Source organism: Emydura macquarii, unplaced genomic scaffold, assembly GCF_026122565.2.
Source record: "Emydura macquarii macquarii isolate MOO-44397 ecotype Brisbane River unplaced genomic scaffold, CSIRO-AGI_Emac_v2 contig_1627, whole genome shotgun sequence".
NCBI lineage: Eukaryota > Metazoa > Chordata > Testudines > Chelidae > Emydura > Emydura macquarii.
The window spans coordinates 141,703-164,113 of record NW_027131764.1 but is presented as its reverse complement, the minus strand read 5'-3'; the positions used below and the strand labels follow the sequence as shown (position 1 = coordinate 164,113).

The following is a 22,411-nucleotide window of genomic DNA, read 5'->3' as shown; positions in this document are numbered from 1 at the left end:
AAGGATTACTAGGAAGAGACGGGATTCATCTAACGAAGACAGGGAAGAGTATCTTCGCAGACAGGCTGGCTAACCTAGTGAGGAGGGCTTTAAACTAGTTTCGACGGGGGATGGAGACCTAAGCTTGAAGGTAAGTGGGGAAGAGGGACACCGCAAGGAAGCGGAAGGAGGAGGTTGCAGCAGGGGAGGCCTCCCGATTCATACTGTGAAAGTAGGCCAATTGGCTACTTATCTCAAGTGCCTGTACACAAATGCAAGAAGCCTGGGAAACAAGCAGGAAGAACTGGAAGTCCTGGCACAGTCAAGAAACCACGACATGATTGGAATAACTGAGACTTGGTGGAATAACTCTCACGATTGGATGGGTCATGGATGGGTATAAACTGTTCAGGAAGGACAGGCAAGGGCAAAAGGGTGGAGGAGTTGCACTGTATGTAAGAGAGCACTATGACTGCTCTGAGCTCCAGTATGAAACTGAAGACAAGGCAGTTGAGTGTCTCTGGGTTAAGCTTAGAAGCAAGAACAATAAGCGTGATGTCATGGTGGGTGTCTGTTACAGACCACCAGACCAGGAGGTTGAGGTAGATGAGGCTTTCTTTACTCAACTAGGGAAAGTTTCCAGTTCACAGGACCTGATTCTCATGGGAGACTTCAATCACCCTGACATCTGCTGGAAGAGCAATACAGCAGAGCACAAACAATCCAGGAAATTTTTGGAGACTGTCGCAGACAATTTCCTGGTGCAAGTGCTGGAGCAACCAACTAGGGGCCATGCTTCTCTTGACCTGCTGCTCACAAACAGGGAAGATTGGGGAGGGGAAATAGAAGTGGGTGGCAACCTAGGCAGCAGTGACCATGAGATGATTGAGTTCAGGATCCTGACAAAAGGAAGAAAGGAGAACAGCAGGATACGGACCATCGACTTCAGAAAAGCGGACTTTGACTCCCTCAGGGAACTGATGGGCAGGATTCCCTGGGAGGCTAATATGAGGGGGAAAGGAAGCCAAGAGAGCTGGCTGTATTTTAAAGAGACCTTATTGAGGGCACAGGAGCCGATGTGCAGAAAGAATAGCAAATATGGTAGGCATCCAGCTTAGCTTAACAAAGATGTCCTTGGCAAACTTAAAAACAAAAAAGAAGCTTACAAGAAGTGGAAGCTTGGTCAGACGACTAGGGAGGATTATAAAAACACTGCTCGAACATGCAGGAATGATATCAGGAAGGCCAAAGCACAATTGGAATTGCAGCTAGCAAGGGACGTGAAGGGGAACAAGAAGGGTTTCTACAGGTATGTTGCCAACAAGAGGAAGATTAGAGAAAGTGTGGGCCCCTTAGAGAATGAGGGAGGCAACCTAGTGATGGAGGATGTGGAGAAAGCTGAGGTACTCAATGCCTTTTTTGCCTCTGTCTTCACAGACAAGATCAGCTCCCAGACTGCTGTACTGGGTGGCACAGAATGGGAAGGAGGCGAACATCCCGCAGTGCTGAAGAAACAGGTCCAAGACTATTTAGAAGGATTAGACATACACAAGTCCATGGGGCCAGATGCAATGCACCTGAGGGTGCTGAGGGAGTTGGCTGAGGTAATTTCAGAGCCATTGGCTATCATCTTTGAAAGTTTGTGGGAACAGGGGGAGGTCCCTGAGGACTGGAAAAAAGCAAATATAGTGCCCATCTTCAAAAAAGGGAGGAAAGAGGATCCAGGGAACTACAGATCGGTCAGCCTCACCTCAATCCCTGGAAAAATCATGGAGTAGGTCCTTAAGGAATCCATTTTAAGGCACTTGGAAGAGAGGAAGGTGATCAGGAACAGTCAACACGGATTCACCAAGGAAAAGTCATGCCTGACCAACCTAATTGCTTTCTATGATGAGGTGACTGGCTTTGTGGATGTAGGGAAGGCGGTGGATGTGATATACCTTGACTTTAGCAAAGCTTTTGATACTGTCTCTCACAGTATTCTTATCGGCAAGTTAAAGAAGTATGGGTTGGATGAATGGACTATAAAATGGATAGAGAACTGGCTAGAGCATAGGGCTCAATGAGTAGTGATCAATGGCTCCATGTCTAGCTGGCAACCAGTCACAAGCGGAGTGCCCCAGGGGTCGGTCCTGGGGCCAGTTTTGTTCAACATCTTCATTAATGATCTGGAGGATGGGGTAGATTTCACCCTCAGCAAGTTTGTGGATGACACTAAGCTGGGGGGAGTGGTAGATACCCTGCAAGATAGGGATAGGATACAGAGTGACCTAAACAAACTGGAGGATTGGGCCAAAAGAAATCTCATGAGGTTCAACAAAGAAAAGTGCAGAGTCCTCCACTTAGGAAGGAAGAATCCCATGCACAGCTATAGATTGGGGACGGACGATCTGGGCAGCAGCTCTGCAGAAAAGGACCTGGGGGTAACAGTGGATAAAAAGCTGGATATGAGTCAGCAGTGTGCCCTGGTTGTCAAGAAGGCTAATAGCATATTGGGCTCCATTAGGAGGGGCATTGCCAGCAGGTCACGGGAAGTGATTATTTCCCTCTATTCGGCATTGGTGAGGCCACATTTAGAATATTGTGTCCAGTTTTGGGTCCCCCCACTACAAAAAGGATGTGGACAAGTTGGAGAGAGTCCAGCGGAGGGCAACAAAAATTATGAGGGGGCTGGAGCACAAGACTTATGTGGAGAGGCTGAGGGAACTGGGCCTGTTTAGTCTGCAAAAGAGAAGAATGAGGGGGGATTTGTTAGCGGCCTTTAAGTACCTGAAAAGGGGTTCCAGGGAGGATGGGGCTAGGCTGTTCTCGGTGGTAGCAGATGATAGAAAAAGGAGCAACGGTCTACAGTTGCAGGACGGGAAGTCTAGGTTGGACATTAGGAAAAAGTTTTTCCCTAGGAGGGTGGAGAAGCACTGGAATGGGTTACCTAGGGAGGTGGTGGAATCTCCATCCTTAGAGGTTTTTAAGCTGAGGGTTGACAAAGCCCTGGCTGGGATGATATAGCTGAGGTTAGTCCTGCTTTGAGCAGGGGGTTGGACTAGATGACCTCCTGAGGTCCCTTCCAATTCTAATATTCTATGATTCTATGGCCAGTTAGCCAGCTATGATGGCTAAAGTCCATGGATTTAAACTGAGGATGAATGTGGCCTTATGGACTCCTTGAACTTTTGCAGCCAATGAGAACATTGCAGAGCATTTCAGTGCTTTTCCACAAGGTGTGGGAATTCCCCTGAAGTCAACACACCCATGGAAGTCTCTGTTCAGGACAGGGTGAACCATCAGATTGTCAGCCTTCATCCATCCCCTCATGAGCTCTTTGCCTGTATTGTGTACTGCGGGTTTTCCCACATGCAGGAAAGCAACAGGGCAGAGATTTGTCCATTGTAAAATATGTTTTTTTTCCCAAAATAAAGGTGATCAAATATCCCCTCTCTTATGGGTGGAATTTTCAAAGGGGCTGAAAGGATTTGGGTGCCCAGATCCCCTGGAATTTCACCTGCTCCCTTCAGCCCCTTTTGACAATCGCAGGCTCTATAATTTTCTTCTCTCCACTGGCATTTATCTCATGGCCGGCAGTGGCCTGAGACTCAGGAGAACTGGCTTCAATTCTCAGTTGTGCCCAGGATCCCCCTCACTCTCTCCAGATGTTCGCCGCACCAGGTTCCAGATGGCTCCAGTCCCAGCTCCACCCCACCCTGCTTCAACATGTCTCATCTCAGCTTGGCTCTCTGGGCTGCACCTCGGGCTCCTCTGGTTCTGCTGCTGTGGGTTTTCTCAGATCAGCTCCCTGGGCTTCTTCTCTGACCTCCCAGCCCCTGGCTCCCATGTCTCAGGTGCCGCTTTGTTCTCTGCTTGGCCCTGCTTTCTGCAGGCAGCTCCAGCTCACACAGAGGACAGTCCCCCCACATTGGCCTGCCTGCCCTGTCAATCAGGATGATCTGGAACATTGGATTTTCTGCACTGGCCCTGGGGGATGTCAATCTCAGGGCCCTGATTTCCCACCCTCCCTTTCCCTGTCCTTTGGTACTGAGAGATGCCCACTAAGACGACCCACTAAGTTTCAGTGAGGGGCCAAAAGTCCCCTTACACTCAGCCCCTCCCTGCACAAAGCAAAAACGCCCTGTTCACCAGGCCCCTGTCTCTGTGACTCGGGTTCAAACTGTGATGTTCTATCTGCTATCGGATCATTTTCCCTGGAGGGGGGAAGGGAAATCATTCAGAGACCGTAAAAATCAATAACCCCAAAGACTAGTGTTGATGGCTGTCAGTGGTGCTCCTTCAGCAAGGTGTCAAACACTTGTCCCAGGCAGGGCAGCTGTCTGGAATACAGCACAACACGCTGCCCTTGAGAAAGAGCGGACTTGTGCCGTCAGCTTGCCAATAAATCCAGAGATATGACATTTCATACCGTCATAGTCCACTGAGTTACATGAGCAAACACTAAACCAACAGCCATCATACCTCAAGCAGAGGTTATACACCCAAAAGGAGAAGACCCAGAGATCTCACGCAGTCCACTAGACTTTGATCTGGGTACTGATTGTATGTGGAAGGTGTTCAGATAGCCTGGGGATGGGTGGCAGTACAAAAACCTAAGATAGACATGGAGATAGATAGATAGATTCTGATTTTACTTACACTTGTGTAAATCTACAGTAAGTCCATTGACTTGAATTTGTCTGCAGTTTTGTCAGTGTAAATACCCCTTTGCATGTAAGGAGATTGCAAAACATGTTCTCACAGAGACACTTCTGTCACGTATTGATTACATTTCTATACAGACACAGAATTAAATCACACTCAAAGGAGGAAGATGGACCTTTAATCCTTAGTGGATCACCACCACCCTGTCAGTTTCCTCAGGGCAGCTTTAATCTCCTTGTTTCTCATGCTATAGATGATGGGATTCATCACTGGAGGCAGCACGGAATAGAAAACAGCCACCACGAGATCCAGCCGTGATGTCGTGCTAGAGAGGGGTTTCAGATAGGCAAAGCCGCCAGTGCAAACTAACAAGGAGAGCACAGTGAGGTGAGGCAGGCAGGTGGAGAAGGCTTTGTGCCGGCCCTGCTCAGAGGGGATTCTCAGCACTGTGCTGATGATCGGAACGTATGACACAATTATAAAAACAAAGCAGCATAAGGCTAAGCCCACAGTAAAGAGACTGACCCCCGTTTCAGTGAGGTATGAGTCAGAGCAGGTGAGCTTGAGCAGCTGGGGAATTTCACAGAAGAACTGATCCACCTTGTTGCCTCTGCAGAAGGGTACTGCAAATGTGTTCCCAGTGTGCAAGGCAGCAAGGAGAACACCGCTGGCCCAGACCCCAGCTGCCATTTGGACACAAGCTCCCCTGTTCATCACTCTCTCGTGGTGCAATGGCTGGCAGATGGCGATGTAGCGATCGTACGCCATGATAGTGAGAAGGAAAATATCTGCTCCCATCAAGAAAATGAGGGAAAAGACTTGGGTGACACATCCAGCGTAAGAAATGGACCTGGTGTTCATGAGGGAATTGGCCATGAATTTGGGGACAGTGACAGAGATGGAGCCAATGTCTATGATGGACAGATTCATCAGGAAGAAGTACAGGGGTGTGTGAAGGTGGCGGTCGAGGGCTATGACTGTGAAAATGAGAAGGTTCCCCATCAGGGCTGCTAGGTAAAGCACTAGAAACATCACAAAGTGCAAAATCTGCAGCTCCCACACCTCAGAGAATCCCCGGAGAAGAAACTCGGTCACGGTGGTTCGGTTGGACATTTTCTTCCTCAGCACATTGTGTCCTGCCTGCGGAGGGAAGGAGAAGGGCAACGGTGAGGATTAGAGTGACCGAGGGAATGACCCTGATTCCTCTCTCCATAATAACTGGCGATGTGACTGTCAGAGCACAGCCCTGATCACACCCCCTGAGCAGGGGCGGTGAGGGCTCCTCACTGCAGAGAATGAGACGACTAGTCCGGTGCGTTATCCCACTGATGTCAAGTCTTGGAAGCTGGGTCAGTTCACACCTGTGAAGATCTGAGCCACGACCTGGCATCACTCAGCCACTGGTGTGTTGTATCGTTTCCCTTTGTGACTTTGTGTCTGTGCTCTGCGGGTCAGTGACAATCAGGACACCTGGGTTCTGTTCTTGGCTCTGCCATTGACCTGCTGTATGACCTTCAGCATAATGGATGGTGTAATAACGACTTATGCAAAACTTAGTTTTATTTGAACTCTGCCTGGGGTCTCCTAGCTCCGGTACAACGAGAGCAAGAGCCTTGTGTCTGGCAAGTGTAAATGGGAGTGGTTCCCCCCAGGCTTTGTCTGTGGGGCTGGGAGCCCAGGAGGGGGCCACCCCTCACTCCCAGGCTGGGGTGGCCGCATGGCTGGAGTGAGACTGCTGTTAGCCCTGCCCTGGGGGCAGAGAGCTGTGGGAATCGGAAGCTCCTGACGTGAGATGAGGGAATCTTGCCCCGCAGGTGTTGGTTCCATTTTAGATTTTACTTTAAAAAAAATATATATATTTTTTACAATTTTTAAAAAGTTTTAAAGTGTATTTTATAAGCTTTGAAATGTTTTACGAATGTATTATTTGAATTTAATTGAGATTTCTTTTATTTTCTGGACCAGCCCCTCCCACCAGGCCCATGGCCACTGCCTCCCGATCCCACAACCAGACAGCTTCTCCAGTCATACCTCTGACCCCCTGCACACTAGGCTGACCCCTCCAGCCAGCCCCATCCTCACCCCCTAGTCAGGCCAGAACAGCCACCTACCCAGACCCCTCACCCCCCACAATCTGGCCAGCCCCTTTGCCCCCCCTCACTTTGTCAGCCCCTGTAGTTAGTGTCGCAGTGTCGAGGTGGAATGAGCAGGCAATAAAGGTTTCTGTGTCCCCAATCAACCCCCAATATAACCTGCTTGATTATATCTAACAGCAGCCTAAGGAGATATTTTGCCTGGAACAAATTTTCTATCAGGTTAGGCAGAATATCAATCTGAAAAATTGATTAATGCCATGGAAAATTGGATAAGGTACCTAGATACCACTGTGATAGATAGATAAATAGACAGATAGATAGATAGTATGGAGACAGAGAGAGAGACAGAGAGATTATTTTTAGTAGGTATGTAGGTAGTTAAACTGACAAGTTTTCGTCATAACTTCTCGGTCCCACTTCTTGACATACCAGATAAGAACAGTGTGCTTTATTCTGGTGTAGTCAGAGCCTTTCTAGTTTAATATTGACAGATAATTACTGTATTGATGATTTTAGGGGGAAAGCAAAGCAAACAAATAATATTACCTGTGGAAAAATATTAATTAATACCACTCATTAAAGACTCCTGCAGATGACAGAAATATTCAAACAGGAATGAAGTGTGAAAACTGAGGTTATTATTTCAACTGCGAACCCAGAAAATATTTTTGTTGATCGAACATTCACCCTGTGTGACAGAGGGGTTGATATCTGCTAAGAAATGGTATTTAATATGGATCAAAGAATGGGTGACAAAAATGAGTTATACGGTGTGTCTGTGCTGCACAAAAAAAGCTGTTTCATAGATATTCATCTTAGATATATTGAGGTAGGAAAGGGAGGATGCATCCTATTTAGAAAGATGCTTACAAGTGGAGCTACACAGGTGGGAGAGGATACAATTACTAACAATGAGCTATCCTACATGACAATGTCCCAAGGAAAGAGAGAAAAGCATCTCCTCTGAAGTGATTTAAAGATATACATGAGAAAGCTGTGAAAAATACAACAGTCATCCTAATAATGAACAATTAATAATATCCTACAACCTAAAAATCCCACAGTTGTCATTACCAAAGCACTTCACCAACATTATCTCACTAACCCTCTCCATGCTGCTTTGATGTGGGTCCCCACACTGAAAGGTAAAATTCCGCATCGAGCAGAGATGATGGACAAGGTGACCAGGAAGGTCTTTCCCTTCCTTAATCTGATCATGACAATAAGATTGCAAAAGAGCTGCTTTACCTCTAAGGTAGTTCTGTTACGAACTGAACTCTCTGACGTGATTGCTTCACTCAGCATTTCAGGGGCCAGGTTCTGGGCCCCACACCCCATTGTCTGTCTCTAACCACTTCTTGTGCTTCACTCCTGAAAGTAACCGTACCTGCATGTCCCCTGTTTCACTGCCTCTGCTTGGTATGAGGCAGTCTACATTGAGACCAGCAACACCAAAAAGCAATCGTCTCTTCTGGTGCATTATTTATCCTTTATGGGAGAAGGTGACATCTCTCTTGACAATTCTGCTGGTTGGAATATTAATTACTGAGAAGGAAAAAAATAGAGTTATTTTTACATTCAACAAGAACAAAATTAGTACTGCAGTGAAAGATCTAATTGCAAAGGGAGATGGAGAGTACATTGCCACAAAAGTTATTTAAGATAAAAACACAAGAAAGGTCACACTGGGTCTGAACAATGGTCCATCTGGCCCAATATCCTGTCTTCCGACAGTGGCCAATGCCTGGTGCTTCAGAGGGATGGAACAGAACATGTCATCATCAATTGATCCATCCCATAACCCATTCTCATCCTCTGACAAACAGCCAGAAGATCTGTCAGTACAGTTTGTGATCTATCTATCTATCTATCTGTCCTAAGTACTTATGCCCCAATTACAATTGCATCTGAATTTGTCACCATTTTTATCCTTCCAACACTCCTGTGAGAGAGGAAAATGCTATTCCTCCCAGTTTATGGTTGGGGAACAGAGGCACAGAGAGCCTAAGGGCCAGATTTTGGAAGGTATTTAGGTGCTTAACTCACATGGGAAAATACCTTTAAAATCTAGCACTAACCGCCAGATTTTTAAAGGTCTGTACTTGCCTTGGAGGATTTTCAGCAGCACCGAGGCGCCTAATATCAATTGATTTCTATGAGTTTTAGGCACCTGCTGTGTTGTTCTACTCTGCAGTATGGACTGATGTTTTGCTGGGTCACCCCCATCCCTCACTCCTGGAGCCCATCTTACCCTGCCCTGCAGTGTGAATCCCTGCTCCTGGGTCAGCCCATGTACAGCATGCATCAGGCACGCTGCTCTCAACTAAGTGAGTGAGCACTTCTGGCCAGCCACTCTTGGGATCATGCACTGGTATGACCCCAGCAGACACCCCCTGTCCCAGATGCAACCCCAGGAACTGCTATCTTACAATGTTCAGTGTTTCCCACTGAACACTGCAAGCTTATATGTTCATCGGTTTATCAAAGAAATTGATATGCACCAAACTTTTCACTTCCAATGGAGCCTCTAACACACCTCGAACCACATGCACTGCTTTAGATAAAACAAACAAACACATTTATTAAGTTCCTTGTGGATTCATTTGTTGATGTCCAGGCCAGTCCTTTGCTCCTGGAATGCTGAGCTGGATTGTTCTATACTAGTCCTAATAAGGCACGAATTGCTCCTCAGCTCTGTAGAGTTTTGCCTAGATCTGCCTCAAGCCATGAGACGCATGTTTGGGAATATTACATAGTGAAGCCTCATAACCATACACATGACAATGCAACAGACATGTTACTAGAACAATAATGTTCTTCATGCCATGAGCATTCCAAAAATGTCTCACATGACATACTTTGCATTTAACAATACATGATTACACTAGAAGGGTGAACATGAATAATACACAATCACACCATAAGGCTGTACAGGGGGGCGCAGTGTGTCACACCTGGCTACTTTGGAAAGCCCAACTGGGTTCTTAAATGGCTTACTCAAGGTCATACAAGAAGTCCATAGGACAGTAGGGAAAGACACACTGGTCCCCCAGCTTGAAAGCACACATCCTAACCACTGGACCCTCCTTTCTGCCTAGCACCGGAGTAGAGCACACTTGTGTCTGTGTTACTCCCTATAACGTTCTCCCCATGTCCACATTATACAGCTTCTGGAAGCAAAACAAAGCCGGGCACATGCATGACTAAGTGTCTTTTGTTTGGGGTAGGGACTCTTTCTAACCATGTGTTGGTACAGCTCCCAGCACAACGGGGCCCTGGTCTGGGTTGAAAGCTCCTGGTGCTACTGTAATTTAAAAAAAAAAGTATTATGGCTGGGATATTCAAAGGAGCTCAATAGAGCCGATTTAGCAGAGAAAGGTCTACCAAGATCTAATGGCTGGATGTTGAGCTATACAAATGCAGACTGGAAAGAAGGTGTGCATCTTCACCAGTGATGTTAACCATTGGAACAACTTAAGATGTAGTGGTTTTTCCATCAACAGCTTTTAAATCAAGCCTGGATTTTTTTTCTAAAAAAAAATCTGCTCCAGGATTTATTTTGAAGCAGTTCTCTGGCCTGTGTTTCACAGGAGGTCAGACCAGGTGATCACAATGGTCTCTTCTGGCCTTGAAATCTATGACTCGATGTATTAAGTGCCTAAATCCAATTGAAACTGGGCTGCTCTTTCCCATAGGCTCTTTTGACAGTCTCAGCCAATAACAACAATACTCTAGGGCATATGGATTAGGACTGGTTGAAAATTGAAATTTCCATCCTATGAGACTCTCTCTTTTCATCCTGGATCAGGAAAGAAAGTCCAAATGTTGAAACTTTTCAAGGAATAAATAACTGTGGTCATGGGGCTCCATGATGCATCTTGTCAGCTCAACAAGAGGGTGACTGTAGTGCATCATGGGAGATGTAGTCTGGCCAGAAGGCCTGGCCCTTTGGGGAAAATGAAGGCAGGAGGCAACCAGACTACAGCTTCCAGGAAGTACCGCAGCATCTCAGGGAAATGCAGGTTAATGTTGAGCTGGCCTGACCCAAAACATTTCAGTTTTATTTAAAGAAACTAAACCTTTTGATATGGGCCCAGCGGAAAATTAAAAAAACAAAACAAAGTAAAGAATCGCTATGACAGAGGCAGATTGCAGCAAGACACACTGCCACCTTCTTTGTTTCAAATTGCCACCCCCATTGGGAGTTGAACTAACAGCAGGACATGGCACTCAAATTCAATGGCTATGACAGCGGCTCAGAGCCACCCATGTCCTGTCAGTCACAGTGACTGTTCAGTAGGAATTATTTTTGGGATCTTCTCTGGCCTGTGTTATACAGGAGTTCAGACAAGATGACCCCTTCTGGCCTTGGAATCTATGAAACTATGAACACTCTCTCTCTTTCTGCCTGTGTTCAGCACAATCTGTTTGGCTCCTAAGCATTACGTTCTGCATGGAAATAAACTCTTTTTTGAACACAGTTCTCAAATTTCCTTCTATGAAGGGGCAGTGCATGCCATGCACTACGTGCTAAAAGTCTAGCACTTGAGGACATTTTGTCCATGGTTTGGTCCTTAGGTCTATGCAAAACACATCAGATCCAGGAATCACAGAATCATAGAAGATTAGGGTTGAAAGAGACCCCAGGAGGTCATCTAGTTCAACCCCCTTCTCAAAGTAGGACCAACCCCAATTACCTTATTTAACCTTTTTATCACTGACCTTGGCACTAAAAGTGGATGTGTGCTAATAAGGTTTGCAGATGACACAAAGTTGGGAGGTATTGCTACTACGGAGAAGGATCGGGACATCATACAACAAGATCTGGATGACCTTGTAAACTGGAGTAATAGAAATAGGATGAAATTTAATAGTGGAAAGTGCAAGGTCATGCACTTAGTGACTAATAACAGGAACTTCTGTTATAAGCTGGGGAAGCAACAGTTGGAAATGGCAGAGGAAGAGAAGGACCTGGGTGTATTGCTTGATCACAGAATGACTCTGAGACCCTAATGTGATGGGGCCATGAAAAAGCTAATGCGATCCTTGGATGCATCAGGTGAGGTATTTCCAGTAGAGATAGGGAGATGTTAGTACCATTATACGAGGCGTTGGTCAGACCTCATCTGGAATACTGGGTGCAGATCTGGTCTCCCATGTTTAAGAAAGAGGAACTCAAACTGGAACAGGTGCAGAGAAGAGCTACTAGGATGAAGAGCTACTGAGGCTTGACAAAGCCCTGGCTGGGATGATATAGCTGAAGTTAGTCCTGCTTTGAGCAGGGGCTTGGACTAGATACCTCCTGAGGTCCCTTCCAACTCTAATATTCTATGATTCTATTGGGCACTAGCACCGTGCTTTGTTTGCAAGAAACCAGGCTGAGCGTCTGCGCCGCTTATTCAAGTCTCTGGTCATTCCTGGGCCCTGCTCAACGAAGTCTGTCCATTCAGCTAGCTGTAGAAGCTGAGACAGCATCAGATTGACAGTCACACCAGCAGGCCTACTTGTCTGCAGTCTGAACTCCAATTTTCTCTGCTCCCCTCATATCCGGAGTGAGTGATGTGCAGACGGCTGGTCTGCACATCAATGTTCCACCCCTTTAACTGTACCGGCTACTCCTGCCTGTGACAGGGCCGCCCGCTCTTGGGCCGGAGAGACTGCGGCCATTCCGCCTCCGATCAGAGAAGGAGCCACAGCTGAGGGGAATCGGGCACTTTCCAATCCAGGGCAGATGTGGCTAGCGAAAGAGGCAAACTCAGGAGGCTGAAGTTATACTTGGCAGCCATGAGAGAGGCTCCTGCAGGGAAAATCTTTTGACGGGGGGGATTCCTCTGTTATATGGGGAATGAAGGAGGGAAACTGAGGTGAGGGGCTCCTGTGAGTGCCCCAAGTGGATGCAATTGTACTGAGGTGAAGGTGCTTCTGGCAGGCTAGCGATGGATTCCCCCGGGGGAAGCGGAACAAGCGATAGATTGGTCATCTGTATCCGTTCTAGAGGATGCAGGGAGGCCTGGCACAGACCTCAGGAGGTGAAGCTAGTCCATACCCTGCACTCAAGGCAGGACTAAGTGATAACTAGACCATCCCTGAGAGGAGTTTGTCTCACCTGTTCTTATAATCCTCCAATAACAAAGATTCCCCAGCCTCCCTCGGAAATTTATTTCAGTGCATAACTACCCTGACAGTCAGGAATCTTCTCCTCATGTCCAACCTAAACCTCCTTTGCTGCAAGTTTAAACCCATTGCTTCCTGTCCTGTCCTCAGAGGTGAAGGAGAACAGCTTTTCACCCTCCTCCTTGTAACAACCTTCTATGCTGTTGGAGCCTTTTATCATGTCTAGGTCACTTTCACAATTTCTAGGTCACCCTAACCCTGTCCCTGCCCTCCTGCATCTCTACCACTCCCCCCAACTTAGTGTCACCTGAAAACAATCAGTGAAGATGGAAGAATCCCATGCACTGCTACAGACTGGGGACTGACGGGCTAGGCAGCAGTTCAGCAGAAAAGGACCTGGGGGTAACAGTGGATAAGAAGCTGGATATGAGTCAGCAGTGTGCCCTGGTTGCCAAGAAGGCTAATAGCATATTGGGCTGCATTAGTAGGAGCATTGCCAGCAGATCGAGGGAAGTGATTATTCCCCTCTATTCGGCACTGTTAAGGCCTCATTTTGAATTCTGTGTCCAGTTTTGGGCCCCCTACTACAGGAAGGATGTGAACAAACTAGAAAGAGTCAAGCAGAGGACAACAAAAATGATTAGGGGGCTGGAGCTCAAGACTTGTAAGAGGCTGGGGGAACGAGGCTTGTTTAGTCTGCAAAAGAGAAGAATGAGGGGGGATTTGACAGCAGCCTTTAACTTCCTGAAGGGGGGTTCCAGGGAGGATGGAGCTAGACTGTTCTCAATGGTAGTAGATGCCAGAACAAGGAGCAATGGTCTCAAATTGCAGTGGGGGAGGTCTAGGTTGGATATTAGGAAAATGTTTGTCACTAGCAGGGTTGTGAAGCACTGGAATGGGTTACCTAGGGAGGTGGTGGAATCTCCATCCTTACAATTTTTCAAGGCCTGGCTTGACAAAACCCTAGCTGGGATGACTGAATGGGGGTCGGTCCTGCTGTGAGCAGGGGGTTGGACTAGATGACCTCCTGAGATCCTTTCTAACCTTAATCTTCTATGATTTTATGTCCTGCCTTAGTCTCCTCTTCTCCAGACTAAACAAACCCAGATATTTCAATCTCCCCACATAGCTTCTGTTTTCTGGATCTTTAATCGTTTGTGTTGCTTTCCTCTGGACTTTCTCCAATTCGTCCATGTCTTTCCTCAAAGTGCCACCCCGAACTGGACACACGACCGCAGCTGAGGCCTGTCAGCTCGGTGTGAGTGAAACAATTGCTGCCCGTGATTTGCTCACAATGATGCTACTAATACATCCCACAATGATGATTTTCGGTTTGTTTTTTCCCAGCTGTATACTTTTTGTTTTTGCACAATGCCAGCTGCACAGGCCAGACTGCCCCTGGGGCGAAGGGGCAGCCGGGTCAACAAATCATCAGGAATGGGGATGGTGGCTGTACTGTATAATGGGCATTAGGGAAGGCAAAGTTTAATGTGGCCAATGTTTCATGTATCCTTCCTTAGGGTCTCTAGCTGGCAGCTGATCACAGGGAGTAGCAAATAGACAGTAATAATTATTAATTTTGTGATTTCAGTTACAACTATTCCTTAAGTGAGTAAGACTCAATACACTTGGAGTTCAAAATGTAAGCCATGCTATGGTAAGGTTCAGCTCTGTCTCTGTGTTGTAGGCAATTTTCAGATTAGACATGTATCCGTCCGAGTTGAGCAATGCGATTTCATCCCTGTCTGCAACACTTTTGCCAGAGATCAATTAAAAAACAAAGCCTTATGAACAACAAAGCTTTGGTGACACAAAATTCTTCACACTGGTGATAAATTGGAATAAGACCTTATTACATGCTATGGGAGCCACTCATGCTAGGAGAGGACTGGGAAGAACAATCTTCTTGATAGTTTTGTGTTCAGAAATAATTCGGTATCTGTATTCTTCTGTACAGGCTGGAACAAACCTTTCCTTCAGAGCACAAAGTGACAGTAGGTCAAATCCTCCATGCTTTGAAAGGACAGTTTTGGAGACAATTTGCAATACACACAACTGAAATGATGGTATTGACTGTACCTAAATCAGACCGTGAATTGGTTAGTGAGAAAGTGTAACACTGTCCTTTACGGAATGGAGTCAGTACTGTTCCGTTGATTCTCAACTCTCAGACAGACCGAGCCGAGGCCTATGGTTCTGGTACAAGATGATTTAAATTGTATAATCGCTGTGGCACTGAAGATCCACGTGACCCTGAAACTTTCCTGGGATGTGGCAAGAAATTTGTATTTTATCATCTCAGGTCTCCATCCTCCATGGGCTGGGCCTTTCCAGGAAACCTAAGGGAGTTAGGTGCCAAAGTCTCATAGAAATGTCATCACAGTTGAGTATTTATGGTGTGCATTACCCCACTTTGACAATCCCAACCCAAATGTGGAAAGCACCTTGTTGCATCTGCATTTGATCTAAGGAGCAGCCTGCACTGTCCCTTCTCAGAAATGACTACGCAGGAGGCGCTGAGCCAAGGGTAACATTGTCAAAATACCTGATGCAGACTCCAAAAGTGACAGAGGAGCCTAAGTCCCCTTGCTGCTCAGTGAGATCCAGGCCCCTAAGCTTAAGTGATGATGTCACTTTTGAAAATGGGGCTTAGGCTCCTAAATCACTTAGACTTACCTGGAGTGAGTGAGTGACCTTATGGACTGGAGAACGGGTACACATGTGCTTGCCAGGGAGAGCAAGAGGAGGTTTAGTGGGAGAAAATGTAAGATCGGCAAACTCTGCTGAGGTTTCCAAACACTCTATGGGAATTGGATGGGAATTCAGTGTCTAAATCACTTAGGCAACTCTGAAACTCTCAGCTGTAAAATCTTGGTGCATTAGTTCTTTCCAGACACTGTGGCATGCAACCAATACAGAGAGAGATTTGTTTCAAGACTAGAAGCTGCTTCCCTCTCCAGGCCTTTCCCTTTCAGACTAGAAGTTTGACTCTGGTTCATTTTTGCAAAACTGTCAAGTAAATCCCAGCTTTCCCTTGCCTGTTACGTTCCGCACAGCAGACGTGTCTCAGGAGACTGCACCGTACCACAGAAGGCTATAAAACGAACCAGAAAAGATGTTCCCCATTTCACTGAGGGTATGAGGGATGGGTCACGTTATCAGACAGGGCAGCTTTTCTGGGTTCTCGTTCTATTTACTTGGACATACGTGAATCCGGTGGGGAGAGAAGATGCACGGAGTAGCCTGGATCCCGGAGCCCTGAACGGCTGAGTGAGGAGGTGACAACAGAGACTCCAGCTGCTGGCAGTCCCACCTTAGAGGTACATCAGCCTTTTCCTCTCTGCTCCTGCAGCTAGAGGGTTTTTTGCAATGTCAGTGTGTCAGGTAACTTATCCCATGGCAATCCAAGGGCAATGGGGCAATGATCTCTCTCAAACTCCCAACACAAAGCAAAATGACTGAATTTGGAAAAAGACAACACCTGCCAGGTCACTGCTATCCTAGCTTCTTATCTGGCTCCATCACTGTCTTGCATGGGTCTATCCTGCCAGCACCCCGGGGTGGGGCTGTTCTCCCTGCTTTACAGATGGGGGATTGGCACACAGAGAGACAGACGGATGGAGATATTTCAGCTTCTAAAGACACTGACACACCAGCTGGGATTTGAAATTGATGGGCATTAGTCTCTGACCCTACTCAGGCATCCTTGCACCTTTTTAGGTACCTACCAGGCCTTGAAAATATGGCCTGAAACTCACACCAGTAATTTTGAGAGGGTCAGGGAGATGATGTGGGTAAAGCAGAGCTGATATTTGCTGCATTGCTGAGTGTGAAGGAAGGAGACATTGGCTATGAGGAGGCTTGGCTGAATTGGGGCTGCAATTTGACAACTAATATTGATTATGGAAGGTTTTCAATGATAAACTATTTTAATTTTTACTGCCTTCACGGTAGCGAAGCTGGTGACACCATCCCTGCAGGCAAAAGGTGCAGGGAGAGGCTGCACTAACGCTGACTATTACTGATATTTTTTGTTGGTGGTTTCGGTGTTTCAGCTGATATCAACGTTTACTGATGTCTTTAGATTGAAATCAAATCCTGCCGAGCTGAGCTCTTAGTTTCAAAGAAGGCTCCAGTTTTTTAGATTGAGATAAAAATGTTCCATGGGAACATAACAATGTCTACAAAATGTTGTTTAGGAAAAGAGTTATTGTGTATGGTTCTATGCAATTAAATTAATAGAAATGTAACTATAAAATTCAGTGCAACATAAAATAAAAATAACCTATAAATAAAATTAAAATAGATAAATAAATTTTAAAAGGTCAAATTGGGAATGAAAACCAACATTTGAAATCATGGAATTGTGGATGAAATGGAAATTTCTGTTACACACCATTTTCATTATATGAAAATAGCACAGTTCATTCAAATTTCAAACTGAATTTTTTCTTGCAAAACAGGATACGTTTCTAACCATAAGGGTGCTTTCTACCTGGAGTTTTAGTTTTTGTTTATTTTTAGTGAAGGCTGAATCTCTATGTAGAGTGTCACACACAGGACAAGAAAATATTGTCCTAGGGAAGGACAGGTTTTTATCAGATACAAATTTTCAAATGGGTTTAATAGAATTAGGTGGCCCATGTCCACTGTAGTTCACTTAGAGTTGGCTTCTCAACCATTGCATATCTGAGTCTTAGTTGCTTGGTTTGTTTCTCTATTGAGGCTTGCAGTAAAATATAAAATCCTGACCCATTTCACCAGGGGAACTCTAATCTATACAGGACATGGTTCTGTTTTAATGCACCAGAATGTGAAAGGTGTGACAATTTGAACCAATCTTGGTGTTTGTGTACTCTTGTACCCAAGCCCCATAGAATCATAGAATATTAGAGTTGGAAGGGACCTCAGGAGGTCATCTAGTCCAACCCCCTGCTCAAAGCAGGACTAACCTCAGCTATATCATCCCAGCCAGGGCTTTGTCAACCCTCAGCTTAAAAACCTCTAAAGATGGAGATTCCACCACCTCCCTAGGTAACCCATTATGTAGGCTTTGAATGCGTTGGTGCCCACTGTCAAGTTACAACTCGTGTCTGCAGAGAAACTATTGTTTTATGGAACCTGTACTCTGCCCAGATAGGAAATCTGTTCCAGAGATCAAGAGATGGCATTTCCCCTCCCATGGTCTCCATAATTCACGCGACAATTGTTCTGGTAGCCAGCAGAGGTAGACAATGAAAACAAAGCTGACATATTATAAAATAAATATAGTTTTTTATGTCACAGAGTGAATTTCTTTCCCATAGACATATCCCATGGAGGCCCCACAACAGGGAAATCAAACATCCATCACAGAATTCATTCTCCAGGGATTTGGGACCCTTCCTGAACTGCAAATCCTTCTCTTCCTGCTGTTTCTAGTGATCTACATTGCAACCATGGCTGGGAACATCCTCATCATGGTGCTAGTTGTGACCGATCAGCATCTTCACACCCCCATGTACTTCTTCCTGGGGAACTTGTCCTGCTTGGAGACATGCTACACCTCCACGGTCCTGCCAAGGATGCTGGCCAGTCTCCTGAGTGGGGACAGAACCATCTCATTTAGTGGGTGCATCACCCAATATTATTTCTTTTGTTCTATGCTGTCTACAGAATGCCTGCTCCTATCAGTGATGTCTTATGATCGGTATTTAGCCATAGTCAAACCACTTCACTATACAGCCCGTATGAGTGGTAGATCTTGCCTCCATCTCACAGTTGACTCTTGGGTAGGTGGCTTCCTAGCTAGTAGCATAGCAACAGTGTCAATATCACAGTTAAATTTCTGTGGCCCCAATAGCATTGACCATTTCTTTTGCGATTTTATCCCCCTTGTAAAACTCTCTTGCAATGATCCTCAACTCATGGAAATATTGGCCTTCATACTCTGCTTTATATTCTCACTGGTCCCATTCCTACTGACCGTAATATCCTACATCCGCATCATCACCACCATCCTGAGAATCCCTTCCACCACCGGGAGGCAAAAGGCCTTTTCCACCTGCTCCTCCCATCTCATCGTGGTGTCCATTTATTATGGAACTCTGCTTCTTGTCTACATGTTCCCCACAGCCCACATGCTGGGGGACTTCAAGAAAGTTCTCTCTATCGTCTACACTGTCTTGACTCCCCTGGTCAATCCCCTCATCTACACCCTGAGAAACAAAGAGGTGAAGGGGGCCCTGAGGAAAGCTTGCAGGAAATTCATGTTAGGACAATGGTAGCAGACCAGGTGCCTTAGCTTGAAATAAAATAGATATGCCAGAGGCTGGTTTTGGGCCTGAATCGATGTCTGCTTTAATCTAAGGCTCTTTCAACTCGCTTATTGACTCTCTTTCATGCTCTTAGAGTCACAGCAGGGGAAGAAGTGGAGATGGACAGACCTCTTGGAACCTGTGACCCGTTCTTGTTAGGGCCTTTATCAGATGCCACAGCTGGGTGTTACTGGGTTGGTGGGAGATTTGAACTAGTGGCTGTTCAGAGTTCAGCCAATAATAAGGAATTGTGCTCAGTGAAATGGTGCAAGCAAAAGAGACTCAGCTGGACATCTGGTCCCTGTAAGGAGAGAGACTTAGATACACAAACACATACATAAATCTATGATGCCTACATTATACAAATAGATGGTGGCAAAGTCAGATTGGGACTCCAGAGTTAGGAAATTGTGCAATTAACATTTGATTTTTGTAGTGTATTTCATCCACAGATTTCTTTCCAAAGGGACAGGAATCTAAAGGAAACCATCTAACCTGTCCCTTAAGGCCCAGCACAGACCTATTACTGGCCCATTCTCAGCAGTGACATAGGGCCAGATTCTCAAGATCCTTGGATTCCCAGTGGGATTTTTCAAAAGCATCTGGGCACTTCACCTGCTGGATTGGGCCCTGCAGGTGAGTCAGGGTGGGGAATGTCTCCCTGCCCCAGGTCCCTGCATCCATCTGCGGCCTCGGTGCCCATCTGCCCGGTGTGAGGCCGCGGAGTGCATGGCTAGAGGCAGAAACACAGGGGCTGTGGCCCTTTTGCTGCAAAAAGTTAGGCACCTACAGGGTCGCAGGCCGCTGAGCAGGGTTTTGTGAATCCTGGGAGGCCAGATTCTGGGGTTCAGGTGCCTAAAGCAGAATCTTTGTGACTCCAGCCCTAGGCCCACATCCTCATCCTCGTGTTACAGCTGGGGAAACTAAGGCAGAGCGAGGTGCAGTTACCTGCCAGGAGTAGCTGAGTGGGCGAGTGGCAGAGAATAGCCTAGAAACCAACCGTCCAGAGTCTTAGTCCCGAGAAATGTCTGCTCGACCGTGTCCATTAGTCATTGACAATGGCACCTAAGGGTGTTAGGTGCACAACTCCCATTCACTGGCTGTGGGATTTAGGTGCCTAACATCATCTCTTATTGGAAAACCCAGCCTGTACATTTATAGCCAAACCAGTATCCTGAGAATTCCCCCCACTGCCAGGGGATGTTTTCCACCAGCTCCTTCTCAGGTTTTGCCATTTTCTGGGAGACGCCAATAACTCTGTGTCTGTTACCAAAAGCCTAGATCAATAAAAACTAAATGAAGCTAAAAACGTCTCTTTCTGTCGTCTTTGTTGTCAGATCTCCCATTGTCTGTCCCCTTCGTGTCTGGGGTGAGAAATCAAGATGTAAAGGTTTGTCTACATGTAGACGTTACACCACTTTAGCTATCCTGGCAATTTGCAATAAAGAGCTAGAAGGGGCTAGAGTCAGAGGCAAGCTCAGAAAGCTGAAGTGAAATTTCAGGGAGTGAGTGAGGGAAAACCCTTCGACTGGGTGAATTGCTCCAGCCTGGGAGAGCTGGGGGTAGCCTGTTATGGCAGGAAGGATTCTGACCAGAGGGCAGTTTGGGGTGATTGCAGCTGCAGGTAAGACTTCTGGGTTTAGTTCTGAACTTGAAGTTAATGTATGAAACCAATGGGAGGGCTGTTGTGATTTGCACTGGAGAAAGTCTGTCTGTGGTTTATTGGAGCACAAAGAAGGGCAACTGAGGTGAGGGGCTGAATTTTAGGCTACTCTGAGGCCTTCAGGAGGTGCCACGCAGGTCCCACTCATCCACAGCGAATGGATGCAATTATAGTGATGTAAAGGCACTTATATCGATATAATTTATTTGCACACGGGCATGGCAATAACCAGATCAATGCTAGAGACCTCCACATTGGGAAACTGTGGTTGCACTAGAGGTTGTACTGACACAACAGCCTCACACCACTAACCAGAATAGTGATACTTGTGCAAAATCTGGGTGGAGACCTCGCCCAACAAGTGAGCCCCTGTGGAAATATGTCAGGACATTCCTGGCTTTGAAATGAACTCCGATAATCCAAGGAAAGGGGCTTTTGCATTAACATGGAGTGCTGATAATCTGCCAAATCAAAAAGGGCCGACTGATGGAAGAAGAGGCTGGTGTGGATAACCCACAGCTGGACGCTTGGGTGTATCTAAGCTGCCACCGGGGGTATGGTGGATAATGGAGAGTGAAGTCTGGTAAAGGTGTGATTAGGGTGTAGAACGGGCACTATGGGGAAGAGAAAGTTAATGTGGCCAGGATTTTGTGTGTCCCTCCTAACAATCTCTAGGTGGCAGCTGACCACAGGAATGACAAATGGACAGTAATAAATATTAAACCACGATTTCAGTAACAAAAAACTAAGTGATTAATAGTCGATTAACTGAGAATTAAAAATGAAAGCCACAGAGTAACGATTCAGCTCCATCCCGGGGTTATAGCCCATTTTCAGTTTAGATCTGTCTCTTTCAAGGAGTTAAGCAATGGGATTGCATCCCTATCTGCAATATGTTTGCCAGGGAGGAATTGAAAAAAACAAACCCCCCCTCCCCCTCCCGCTTTTAAAAATGCAATTATAGGAGACCCAAATATTCAATATTGGGCATTATGAAAACAAAAGCTTTGGCGAAATGACATTATCCCCATGGATGATAAAGGACTAAGACTTCATTACATGGCTAGAGAACAAATGATGCTACCAGAGGACTGGGACTAACAATCTTCTAGTTTGTTTTGCATTCAGAACTAAGTGGATATTTGTATTCTTCCGTAAAAGCTAGAACGAACCTTTCCTTCAGGGGAAGAAGGGAACAGTAGGTCACAAATGTCATGCTGAAAAAGCACAGGTTTTGAGTCAAGTTACAGAACTTGCTGTAATACACAGAAATGAAATGATCACATTCACTGTGCCCAGACAGGACCCTGAACTGGTTAGTGTGAATATCTAACCAACCCTGTAGTGGAGAGTAATCAAGAAGTTCTGATGATTATCATACAGTCCAACAGACCAACGTGGGGGCCTCTAGTTCTGGTACAAGATTATCTCGTTCCTATAATTGCCGGGCACTGAAGATCCCTGAAACTTTTCTGGGGTATGTGAAGAAACCATTTGCCCTTTGTAACCTCAGCTTGCTAGCAATTCAATGGGCGCTGGGTGCTACTTGTATACATTACCCCGCTTTTAAAATCCCCACCACGATGTGTAAAGCACCTTGTTGCACCTGCATTTTA

General features: G+C 46.1%; 2 protein-coding genes across 2 annotated transcripts; one reads left to right on the top strand and one right to left on the bottom strand.

Annotated features, from left to right (window-relative positions):
• Positions 1-4,818: 4,818 nt before the first annotated feature.
• Positions 4,819-5,739, bottom strand: LOC137157906 (olfactory receptor 14A16-like). The gene has a single exon (XM_067555338.1). It carries the CDS (start codon positions 5,737-5,739, stop codon positions 4,819-4,821), a length of 921 nt encoding a protein of 306 aa, XP_067411439.1.
• A 12,412-nt stretch (positions 5,740-18,151) lies between these two features.
• Positions 18,152-19,102, top strand: LOC137157917 (olfactory receptor 10A7-like). Its single transcript, XM_067555346.1, has one exon. It carries the CDS (start codon positions 18,152-18,154, stop codon positions 19,100-19,102), a length of 951 nt encoding a protein of 316 aa, XP_067411447.1.
• Positions 19,103-22,411: the final 3,309 nt, after the last annotated feature.